This window comes from Glycine soja, chromosome 3 (genome assembly GCF_004193775.1).
Source record: "Glycine soja cultivar W05 chromosome 3, ASM419377v2, whole genome shotgun sequence".
NCBI classification, from domain to species: domain Eukaryota; kingdom Viridiplantae; phylum Streptophyta; class Magnoliopsida; order Fabales; family Fabaceae; genus Glycine; species Glycine soja.
In genome coordinates, this window is record NC_041004.1 from 1,764,619 (window position 1) to 1,777,857 (window position 13,239).

At 33.0% G+C, this 13,239-nt stretch overlaps 1 protein-coding gene across 1 annotated transcript; it reads left to right on the forward strand.

Annotated features, from left to right (window-relative positions):
- The first annotated feature begins 11,676 nt into the window (after positions 1-11,676).
- On the forward strand, positions 11,677-12,850 carry LOC114405623 (UDP-galactose/UDP-glucose transporter 4-like). The gene is made up of 3 exons (XM_028368071.1): positions 11,677-11,778; positions 11,861-11,968; positions 12,363-12,850. The coding sequence occupies exons 1-3, from the start codon at positions 11,677-11,679 to the stop codon at positions 12,618-12,620; spliced, it is 468 nt and encodes a 155-aa protein (XP_028223872.1). The 3' UTR covers positions 12,621-12,850.
- The last annotated feature ends 389 nt before the right edge of the window (positions 12,851-13,239 follow it).

The following is a 13,239-nucleotide window of genomic DNA, read 5'->3' on the forward strand; positions in this document are numbered from 1 at the left end:
TATAATTGATACACTTAAAAATATTTATTTATTATGATAAATTTAATTATATAAAAATAATCATTTTTCTTATAAAATATACCTTATATATATGTTATTTAAAATTAGTTTCTGATATTCTATTTCATTTAAATTTTTTTAATGATATTAAAAGTAAAAGAAGATATATAAGGAGATTATTTATATAATATATTTTTATAACATTATTTTTCTTTTTATCTCTATTTTATGATTCAGTTTTTTTATGAGTCACAATTCATTCTCTTCCTTTTCAATTTGATATATGATAATTGTATAATTTTTTTTAACAGTTTTATGGTAAAAAAATATTTTTTTTCTTAAACTTTTAACATGAAATTCAGTCTTTGCTTATAGAAATTTTTCATTTTTTTAATAAATAAAAGATATGTAACGATATCACAATAGATATAATTATGATATAATATTTTCATATGAATTTTTAAAAATCATAAATTTGAATTACATTAGTAGTTGTTATCATTATCATTATCTTAATATAATGATATATACATTAATCCCCTAATTAAGATGTTCATAACAACCTGTATTTATCATTTTACAAGATTAAAGTGATTATCGTTTTATATTTCCAAGGACTTATATACACTGATTAAAAAGACTTTTCAGCTTGTATACACCTTATAGATACAAAATATTCTTCCACATATAAAGAATGGACTACATTATTTGTACAGAGCTATATATATCCACCACGTATAGATTGAACATACAGTCATACATTAACCACATTATTATTTTGAATATGTATACTTTTATCTGTCTCTGATTATTGGAAACCAAATTCCACACATGCAAACTCTCTTTCATTGAACCTTGGTTTTGGGACAGTGCAGTGACCATAGCAGAAGAAGCTGTGATGTCAAAGGCAGCAGAGCAAGCTCGTAGTTTATTTGGAATTTGTCTCTCACACAGACCCAAATGGCAACAATTCCTCATTTGTTCTTCTGGTTTCTTCTTTGGATATCTAGTTAATGGCATATGTGAGGTACTATATAGGGTATATACATATGTACATGTACTGATTAATTGGTTAATTTTCTTCAATATTATTTGGTGGTTTGAATCTGTAAAACCACTGTAATAGGCCATGGTCTTTTATGTTTTCTGGAGAAGAGAGAAAATAATGAGTTTATTGTTTCTTTCTGTTTGTGGAAACGAGGACAAGGTGAGTGGCTTGGAGATCAATCATGCTTTTGGGATTTTCATTGGAAATTTGGGCTCCAATTGTACTATTTCTGCATGCAACTCTAGTCAATCATCCAGATAAATAAATTGTTTGTGTGCTGCATCCGAATCATTGCAGTTTCTGGTATGTGAAGTTATACCGCAAAATAATCCCTTTTTCTAATGCTTATAATATGTGTATAACAGGCTTCAGTTTATGTGAATTTCAAAACCTGGGTACTTTTTCATTTGTTAACTATAATAGATCGATTAGAGCTTTTTGATTGGGGATATTTTCAATATAATGAAATAGTTGACTTGGTTTGTTATTTCAGCTATGGTTGGTACTTGGCATTTGTTCAAGGATTTGTTTACTTGTTTCTGATTTGTCTCCAAGGGTTCGCAAGGAAGCAAACGGAGATGAACCAATGGAAAACTTATGTGAAGCTTTCTGCTGTACCTATGGTTCCCATGCACGGGGGATCATTGGCTTTCCTTGACTACACAAATCTCAAATCCATGAAAGTAAGTTAAAGAAAACTTTGAATAATTTACTACTCCTACGATGTTATTATTTTTTTTGTTGATCATCAAAATATAATAGTTTTTTAAAAAAAATTATTTTATAAAGAAATAAAATTTTCCACTGAAAAAAAAAAAGTAAACTATAACTAAACTTTTAAGAGAAAAACAAATGATTTATAAATTAAATTTTTGAAAGAAACAGATAAATTAAAATTATTAAAAAGGTTGGTGGATAAATTATAAAAACAAGTTTTTTCATTAGAAGGAGATAAAATAAATAACTTATAAAATTATTTTTTAATTAATATTTCAAAATTAGATAGTGTTTATTTTCTATAAAGTTTAGTATTAAAATTTTATTTATTTAAAATAAAAAATTAAAATTTTGGGTATAAAGACAATTGAATTGTCCAATCCAAGTAAAAACTTATACAAGATAAGATTTTAACAAATGAAAAGAATTGAAATAAAAATAATTCAAATTGTACTTATTCCAAATTCGTTAAAATTTTGACTCTTCGAGTTTGCGTACAAAGTGAAATTTTAAAATTTCCCGCCAAAAACACCTTATAAAAACATACATGCATGGCTTGTTTTTCATCACAAAAGTTTCCGGTTTCCCTCTGACAGTCTCTCGTACTGCCTCTTGCATAGCAAGAAGTCTTTACCAGTCTTATAAATATAGGATTTGTGTTTGTTTTTCTCTCCTGAAATTGATTCGAATAATCATGGCACTAATAACTCAAGAAATTGGAGGGTATGGGATAACATCATCAACTTGTCCTTATTGGCAAATTAGGAGATGCAACAGAGATCCTTTCATGTTCTTGCATAGAACGGCACCGCCACCAACAAGTACGTGTAAATACTGGATGAATGGTAACTGCAAATTCGGTGATCAGTGTCGGAGTTTACATTCATGGTCAGATGTGGAGGCAACTTTTGTTGGCATGCAGCATGTTTTTTTGGTATGTTTTTCCTTTTTTTGTTTTGCAATCACCAAATACTCAAGAGCAAAACAAATCTAGAGGTTTTAGGCCATCAACATTACTTTTTTCTTTAAAGTCAAAAACAAAACAAAAAATTCCTCTTAATTTTTTATTTAGGTCTTTTGTTGGATTGGTCTTGGATGCAATGAGTTTGTTGCCGAGTTTATTCATTTTGCTAACATGCAAATACTTCCACAGGACGATAACCCAAGACCTACAAGATTGGTTTGGTGGACCCCACCTCCCAGAGGATTCTTTAAACTCAACTGTGATGGGGCCTTCACTGTTTATGGAAATAAAGGAGCTGCAGGAGGAGTTCTGAGGGATTGGAAGGGTGAATTTATTCTTGGCTTTTCCGATGCCTTGATCGAGTGTTCTTCCGCGTTAGAGGCTGAATTATGGGCCATCAAGATTGGAATGCAAACAGTAGTGGCAAGGGGATACAGAAATTTAATTGTGGAGAGTGATTCTCTAAAAGCTATTCAGATCATTAATGCTCACAAGGGTGATTTTCTTCGATCTTCTATCCAACACATGACTCGGATGGTTGACCGAATTTGTTGGAATCATGTATATAGAGAAACTAATTCGGTAGCAGATGGTTTTGCTAAACATGGGTTATCCTTGTCTCAAGACCAGAGCATCAGAGTTTTTGACTCTGCTCCTGATTTCATTGAGTCTCGTTTGTATGGAGATAGAATTGGAAAAATATACTGCAGATGATCGATTTTCCTCTTAATTTGATTGGGGTCTGTATTTTTTGTTGACCCTTTGGAACCATTTTTCTTTGATCAAGTATCTCTCTTTGTTATGTTAATATTGTTAAAAAAAACATTGTGGAATACAACAATTGAGCAAGTGTGTGTCTGATTTTACCATGGGTTAGCATTGTTTCTTGTTTCATGTTCGGAAATATGTGTATAACACCTCCGGTCTAGATAAACTTCCTAATTTTGAAGTTTTTTTTTTCTTTGTTAAACTTGATTTGAGGTCTGATCATTGGGGACCTTTTTTGATAATATTAATGACTGACTTGCTTTCTTATTCTGACTATAGATATGTTTGGAATTTCACATTTATTCAAGGATTTGTAATAATTAATTAATATAAATGTGTTTCTTCTGAATTAAAAAATAAAAATAAATTTTAATGGAATTTAGGGTAAAAAATAATAGCCAATAGATTACCATTACAATAACTATAATTATAATAAATAATTGAGAATCGATTTAAATGTTTTGAATAAATAAAAAATTATATTATAGTTTAAATTTTTTATTATAAATTTAAAATATAATTTATATACTTAAAAATATTTATTTGTTATAAAAAAATTAATTATAGTAAAATAATCATTTTTCTTATAAAATATACTTAATACTAATTGAAATATTATACGTATAAATATCATGGAAGTCGCTAACCACAAAAGGAAACGATATTTTGATTATGTGTAGAAAGATAAAAAGATATGAAATTATTTTAAATTTTGTCTTTGCACTGTTAAACAAAAATTTTGTTACTTCAAGAATGCACATCTAGATACACAAATTAATATTTTTTTAATTTATTATTGTTGTGTATTTCAAATGTAAAATAGATCCTAATTGTTATCAAGATTACACTCGAGATGGGAAATGATTATAAAATATCACTTGCATGCATTGTCATGTTTACTAAGTTGATAGACCATTACAAGGTACTTGTCACATGCTCCTTGCTTGCCTAGCTACCTACTCTCTTAGTCACATTTTCCTTCCTCTTAGTAAGTTTTTTTATTCTTTTAGATAATAAAATGTGGAGATTAGCAATGGAAGTGTGTAATATATCTATTATGAGTGGTTTTGAGATGAATTCCGTCTAGAGAACAGATGATTTTCCACTCACAATTGTTGGAAAGGTTAGTTTCTATATGATTTTTGTTTTATTTTGTTTTATTCACATAATTCAAGATGCTTGTCATTTTTTCTTAAGTGTCTCGTGTCCGCCAATTTCTTGAGTCACTATTGCTATCTTTACCTTCATGATTTCGAATGGATGACAAGAGAGAGAATCAAACCCGCTCAATTCAACCCAATATTTATAGTAAAATAAAAGTAATTTCTACTTTATAGAATCTCATGTCTCAATTAAGAGGAGTCATGAAAAGAACGAGTTCAAAATCTCGATCAATTCTTTTTTCAAATCCTGTCGACAGCTGCGCAAGCTCTTTGCGCGTGCCATAAATGGCCTACAAATAGGGAGAATCCTAGAACAAGATGAGAAGTAAAAAGTCCTGTGCAGAGAAGTAAACTCATTCGAGTGATGAAAACAGAGGAGGACTTTTGAAGGATCATCACACATAAAATTTTGAACCTTTTAGCGGAATAATCAGAAATCTTGGGCGAGAAATTTTATCTTCTATATAATTTCTGTTTTATTTTGTTCTCCTATTCTGCAACACAGTTTATTTTCTTGGAACAAGATATGGATATTCAAATGTCACGTGTTACATCTTCTTGAATTCGTTGGATCAGTAATGTTGATGTGATAGAATAATTTAAATTTTATTATTCTTCTATATTCTATATATATTTATTGTACGTTCACAAAATTAAATCCAAATAAAATGTTAATTATTTCATCTTTTTATATTTTAATTAATTCTAGCAGGTTTAAAATCATAAAAATAATAATTATGAAATAAATATTAGGAGTTTTAAAAATGATCAGAAATCACGTTTTTAAATTTTAAAGGAAAGATAAAAAATATTTTATCATGAACCAACAACAACAAAAATTAATAGGAATCAAAAATAAAATTCAATTATTTATCATCAACGGAAAATATATTTAAATATTTTTAAATTTTCATAATTTTGATCTACTATTTGTGTGGTTAATATTAAGTATATTGTTAGAGCTGTCAAACCTGTTTTTATTAAGTATATTTTATAAGAAAAATGATTATTTTACTATAATTAAATTTATTATAACAAATAAATATTTTTAAGTATATAAATTATATTTTTTTATTTTTTATAATAAAAAATTTAAATCTTGTCTTTACTCTATTGAATAAAAAAAATGTTGCTTCAAGAACACGCATCTAGATACATAAATTAATATTTTTTTTAATTTATTATTGTTGTATATTTCAAATACAAAATAGATCTTAATTGTTGTCAAAATTACATTGGAGACCTCCTTCCCAATATGTATCCCATTTGATGTCATAAATGGGTCCACTTTCCCACATGCATACCATGATTTATGGGAAATGATTATAAAATATCACTTTCTTGAATTATCATGTTTACTAAGTTGATAGACCATTACAAGGTACTTGTCACATGCTCCTTGCTTGCCTAGCTACCTACTCTCTTAATCACATTTAATATTCTTATAGTATTAAATGAACTAAGAATGTTTACGTTAGGTTGAAGATTATCAACCTATGATTCCTTACTACTCTCAGAACACAGAACCAAGATCTCACGAGAACCTAGAATGCAAAGGAAGAAGGGAAACTCACTCGTGGAACTCACACAAGGAAGAACAGTCCCAAGGGACTGAATGTTATTAATTTGTTATGAATTAATTTGATTACGATAGGATACTACTATTTATACAAGTGAAAGCAATGAGACCCACTTAAACTCTAACAACCCTTTCTATTTTTAACCCCTTACAGTTATTTTTATAAATTGATTATTACAATTTCCCCTCCATCTGAAAGCCTTGCCCCCAAGGCCCTCTCATCCACTGGCCTCATTAATAAAGAGGTCCAATCCACTTGAGGAAACTATTGCTTCAGCTTGTGCACCTCATGCCATGTAGCTTCTCCTGGTGTGGTATGTTGCCAATGTGTTAACACTTCTGTGATCGGCCTGTTGCCTCTTTTCTTTATTATTTTAGCTAAAATGTCAATTGGCATCAGCTCAAATTGATCATTGCTGTCAAAACTTGGCAGTGCTGTAGAAACTGGACAATCTCCATGATGTCTTTTCAGCAAGGAAATGTGGAATACATTATGTATGCGAGCTTGAGCTGGTAATTCTAGCTTGTGTGCCACCTTCCCCCACTCTCTCTACAGTTCTGTAAGGACCATAAAATCGTGCAGCTAATTTATGAAACGCTGAGTTAGGTATTGATTGTTGTTTAAATGGTTGTAACTTCAAATATACCCAATCTCCCACTACAAATTCTTTGTTTGTCCTATTCTTGTTAGCATACAACTGCATCCTCCCCTGTGCTTTCCTGAGATTCTTGTGCAAAATTGTTGCAATTTCCTCTCGAGTCCTGATGGTGTAGTCTACTGCTTCAATCGTTGTATCACCTGCCATTAAGGGATTGTTGTTGATTGGTTTGTAACCATATAAAGCTTCAAACGGGGTCATTTTTGTTGCTGAATGAAACTTAGTGTTGTACCAAGATTCGGCATAACTTAAGAATTCACTCCACTTAGAGGGCATCTCTCCTGTTGCACACCTGAGATATCCTTCTAATACTTTATTTAAAGCCTCTGACTGCCCATCAGTTTGTGGATGGAATGCAGTGGACTTTAGAAATTTGACTCCATGCAACTTGAAGAGTTTTGACCAGAATTTACTCATAAAAATTGAGTCCCTATCTGACACTATCTCACTGGGCCATCCATGCAACTTCACTATTGTATCAATGAACACCTGAGCAATCTTAGTAGCATTGATTGGATGCCGTAATGCTACAAAATGGGCATATTTGGTGTACCTATCAACTACCACCAGAATGATTGTCTTCCCATTAGATTTTGGCAAGCCCACAATAAAATCCATGGCTAAGCACTGCCAAGCTTGAGTAGGGACAAGAAGTGGTTGTAACAAACTAGCTGACTTAGTCAAAACAGGTTTATTCCTTTGGCAAACTGTACACTTGTGCACCCAATCCTTAACCTCTTTCTGCATCCTTTTCCAATAGAAAATTTGCTTCAACCTCTTATATGTATGTGATGCTTCTGAGTGACCACCAAGGACAGATTCATGGAAATAAGCAAGCAACTTGTTTCTCACCTCCTGTTGTTGCCCTACTACTATCCTTCCTTTCCTCTTCAACACCTCTCTTTGCCACTCATACTGCTTATAGGATTGTTGTAACAGTTGGATCTTATCAATTATTTTTTGTATTTTATTATCTTCATTGTAAGTGTCTTTCACTGTTTGCAGTAAATCTGATCCTATCTGGTAAATTGCAGCAACACTTCCTTCCGTACACTTCCTTGATAACACATCTGCAATTGTGTTCTCTCTGCCTTTCTTATATTCAATTGTGAATTGCAGCCCCATCAGTTTTTCTAAGCCCCAATTCTGCATCAAGGATGTTGGTGGCTGTTCCAAAGATGCTTTAAAGCCTTCTGATCTGTCTTGATGATAAAATGATTGTCGAGAAAATAGTGTTGCCACTTCCGCACTGCAAATAAAATAGCATAAAACTCCTTTTGATAAGTGGATAACATCTGATATTTCTTCCCCATTGCCTTGCTTATATACGCGATAGGATGACCTCTTTGTATCAAAACTGCCCCTATACCTGAACCTGAAGCATCAGTTTCAATTATAAACTATTCTGCAAAATTAGGTAGACCTAGTACTGGAGCCCTTGTTAATGCCATCTTTAATGTAGTAAATGCTTCCTTAGCTGCTTCATTCCACTGAAAATGTTGCTTCCTTCTTAAAAAGTGTTGTCAGAGGTTGTGCCAGCTGACCATAATTCATGATAAACCTTCTATAATATCCCGATAGACCCAAAAACCCTCTCAGCTGTTTGGTTGTTGTCTGTCTTGGCCACTTCTGGACTGCTTCTATCTTGTCTGCATCAAGAGCTACTCCTAACTTGGAAATTACATGGCCCAAGTATTCAACTTGACGTTTAGCAAAGATACATTTTTCTCTGTTCATAACCAATGTGTTATCTCTTAAGAGTGTCAAGGCCAAGGAAAGATGCTCCATGTGCTCACTCCAAGTTTTTGAATAAATCAAAATATCATCAAAGAAGACTAAGATGAAATTCCTTAAATAAGGCCGAAAAACATCATTCATCAAATTCTGGAAGGTAGTTGGTGCATTGGTTAATCCAAATGGAAGAACCACCCACTCACAGTGTCCACTATGAGTCCTAAATGCAATTTTAGGAATGTCAGGCTCCCACATTCGAATTTGAATATAACCACTCCTCAAATCCAACTTAGAAAAATAAGTGGCACCTTCCAACTCATCCAACAAGTCCTCAATCAATGGAATAGGAAATTTATTTTTAATTGTGACTGAATTTAACTTCCTTTAGTCGATGCAAAGTCTCTACCCTCCATCCTTCTTCTTGATGAGCACCACTGGTGATGCAAATGCACTCCCACTCTCTCTGATAAATCCTGTTTGTAGCAGCTCTTGCACCATCTTTTCAATTTCTGTCTTTTGGGCATGTGGATATCTGTACGATTTAGAAGATAAAGGGGTATTGTTTGTCAAATGAATCTGATGATCGTATTTCCTGTGAGGAGGCAACTGAGTAGGAATTCTGAATAGATCTTCAAATTGCAATAATATTTCAGTTAAGTCTTGCTGTTGTTGTTCTGTCAGCGTTGTTTCCAGATGTGAAGTCTCCTGTTGGGTCTCAAGAACTGAAATAGATAACAACATAGCTTTTGGTAAAATGCAATTCATAACTATAGTTGCTCCTTGGTGCTGTCGACCTTGTTGTTCTCCCACGAGCTTCACTGTTTTCCTAGCATGTTCAAATTTCATAGTAAGAGATTTGCAGTTCCACCTTATTTCTCCAAGTGTTTTCAGCCACTGTGTTCCAAGAATTACCCCAAAGTGAGATCCAGGTAACACTAAAAAATCCCCAACAAATTCATGGTCTTTAAATTTCCAACGCAATTGCTCACACTTCTTGTCTATAATTACTGGTTTATCACTGGCTACCACCACAGGAAATTCTTTGATACACTGAGTTGTTAATCCTAATTTCTTCATCCATCTATCACTCGCAAAATTATGTGTACTTCCAGTGTCCATTAAGAATGGTAACTCTGTATTGTTAATAATTCCTTTTGACTGTAAGGTCTGGCCACTAGCTATCCCTTTAAGGGCATGTAGTGAAATTTGAACTGCATCAGTATCTAACAGTTCTTTTCATAAGGCTATAATGTTCTCATGTTCTTCCTCCTCTTCAGATTCTTCTGATGCCTCACCCTGAGCAGTAAATATGACACTTAATTTCCCCCAAACGACACATTTTTCTCTATGATTCTTATCCCATGGCTCACCACAAAACCTGCAGAGACCTTTTGCTATCCTGGCACTCATTTCTCTTTTGCTGCTTGAAGAAGGTTTTGCTGTAGACATTTCCTTTCTAGATGGATTTGTAGAAGATTGAGCTGATGGACTTTGTGTATTGGTGATTGGTGATGGTCTTGAGTTGACTGTTGTAGGATTCCAACTTCTGTAATAGCTTCTGGCACCCTCAAATTGCTTCTGCTTTGTACCTTCCAATTTCCTTTCTAATTCTTGTAGGACCTCATCTTGCAATCTAGCTAATCGCATTGCATCTTGTAGAGACCTAGGGTTGTGAATACGGACTGATTTTTCTAATGAAGCATGTAATCCTCCCAAGAAAAAGCTGATAGCCATTTCTTCAGTAACATCTACCCTAGCTAATAATTGATCAAACTTTTCAAAATAATCAAGCAAGGTACCTTCTTGGCGTAGTATAGATAATTCTGATATGGGATCATCATAATTCCCCATGTCAAATCTTGAAGCCATATCCTGAAGAATCTACTGCCAAGATTTCATCTTATTGCTGTTATGAGTCTTGTAATGCCTTTGCCAAACAAATGATTTCCCTTCCATTGACAATAACAAAATCTTGCCCCATTGAGCTTGTGGCGCATTCTCCAATTCAAAGAACTGTTCTACTTTGGCTCTCCATTCGCGATAATTTGTGCCATCAAAAGTGGGGAACAAAATTTGTGCTCTGTCCAAAATCTTGGCAGAACCTATCTCGCTGCCCACCTCTTCTTCTTCTTCTGAATTTGATTTAGCACCCAATAACTGAACTTGTTTATAGAGTTTCTCGAGCATGGAATTCATAGAATCCATCGCCAACTGATGGTTTTTTTATTATTCTGCAATGGCCGCTTGAGTTTCTTGATGAATCTTGTAGTTGTCTTGCTGTGAATTCTCCAAGATCTTTTCTAGACCTTCAATCCAATGCTCCAAATCCTTATTGGTTGTATTGCCTACCATCGTTACCCGTCAACTGATACCAATTGTTAGGTTGAAGATTATCAACCTATGATTCCTTACTACTCTCAGAACACAGAACTAAGATCTCACAAGAACTTAGAATGCAAAGGAAGAAGGGAAACTCACTCGTGGAACTCACACAAGGAAGAACAGTCCCAAGGGACTGAATGCTATTAATTTGATTACAATAGGATATTGCTATTTATACAAGTGAAAGCAATGAGACCCACTTAAACTCTAACAACCCTTTCTATTTTTAACTCCTTACAGTTATTTTTATAAACTGAGTATTACAATTTCCCCTCCATCTGAAGGCCTTGCCCCCAAGGCCCTTTCATCCACTGGCCTCGTTAATAAAGAGGTTCAATCCACTTGAGGAAACTGTTGCTTCAGCTTGTGCACCTCATGCCATGTAGCTTCTTCTGGTGTGGTATGTTGCCAATGTATTAGCACTTATGTGATTGGCCTATTGCCTCTTTTCTTTATTCTTTTAGCTAAAATGTCAATTGGCATCAGCTCCAATTGATCATTGCTATCAAAACTTGGCAGTGCTGTAGAAACTGGACAATCTCCATGATGTCTTTTTAGCAAGGAAATGTGGAATACATTATGTATGCGAGCTTGAGCTGGTAATTCTAGCTTGAGCTGGTAATTCTGGTAATATGAATTTCCTTTCCATTGTTAACATACAGATGGAAATGCTTTTCTGCTCTACTGTGGTGGGATTGCCTTTCTTGATTCCTCCCATGCTTTTCACAGGACAGTTATTCAAAGCATGGACATCATGGTCACGGGTACATTTGAAAATATTGTTCCTGTTTTTTCATACGTAGACATATTTGTTTTCGAAATAGTCACCTTATCTTGTTCTTGCAGCATCTATATGTGTATGGAGTATTAGTTATTGAAGCAATGGCCGCATTTATTGGCCAACTCTCTGTGCTGTCACTCATTGCCATTTTTGGAGCTGCCAACACAGCCATGGTAAATTAGTCTCACAACTTTTCCTAGTTCCATTATGTTTATTTGGACTTTGGACCATTATATGGCTCTCAGCATTAATAACTCTGTCATGACATCATCATTACAAACTTCGTGTAGGAGTTGGGACATGAAAACTCTGAGAAGAGAAGCACCATATGTCTTAATTAAATGTCATAAAATGATAAATACTTAAAACATCTTGTAACTAAATATTTTGATTTGGAATTGAAAATTGATTTGATTTGTAACAATTGATAATTTAAAGGTATATATCATCCTATTCTGTTCAAAATTTTTACCCATTGTAGGTCTCAGCATGGATTAAGATATTCTAATGTTAAACCCTTTATGTGGTCCAAACTGAGTTTCTTTCCTCATTGAATAATTGTCACAGATAACAACGGCAAGAAAGGCAGTGACATTGCTACTATCATACCTCATATTTACAAAACCATTGACAGAACAACATGCAACTGGACTCCTACTCATAGCTATGGGGATTACAATGAAGATATTTCTTGATGACAGATCCAACAAGAAGGCCTTGAACTCTTCTCCAATTGCTAATATTCCAAAACCTTCTGAGGACAAAGAACTGATGGCGCAATCAGATTATGCAGGTGAACATGAAGAAAGCAGACCATTGGTTTAGCATTGACAGACATCAGATACATTTTAATTTCTATAGTGCATGAAAAATATCATTCAAATGTCAAATTAGTATGTTTTATTTTTTTTTTTCAATTGAAAACTCTTTACAATTAGGCACTACATTTTGTTTTATATAATCAAACATCTTACAATAAGTTCATTTAGAATGTAAACCTATTATAGGTTGTTCTGAAGGAAAATATACATTTAGAGTGTGTTTGGATGGAGAAATTTTAAATTCTAAGAATTTCAAATATTTCAATTGAAATTCTTTTATTTTCAGAATTTTGTGTTTGGATAAAAAAAAATTAAAATTATGAGGATGAAAAAAATGAATGAAAAAAAAGAGAAGATATGGTTGGTGTGCTAGTTATATGTGTTCCTCTATGCTCACACCCAATCGATGTTTTAGGAGGTGAGACAGTGTTTTTGAATAAGAATATAAGAAGAGAATTTCAATTTTTCATCTTTTAGAAGAAAATTAAAATTCCAGATTTTTAGTTGTTTAAAATTCTGTTTTAAAATTCCAAAATTTTAAATTTTTCATAAAAAGCATCCCAACAATAAATTCTAATTTATAAAAATTCAAATTCTCTAATAAATTACTTTCTTCACTTAAA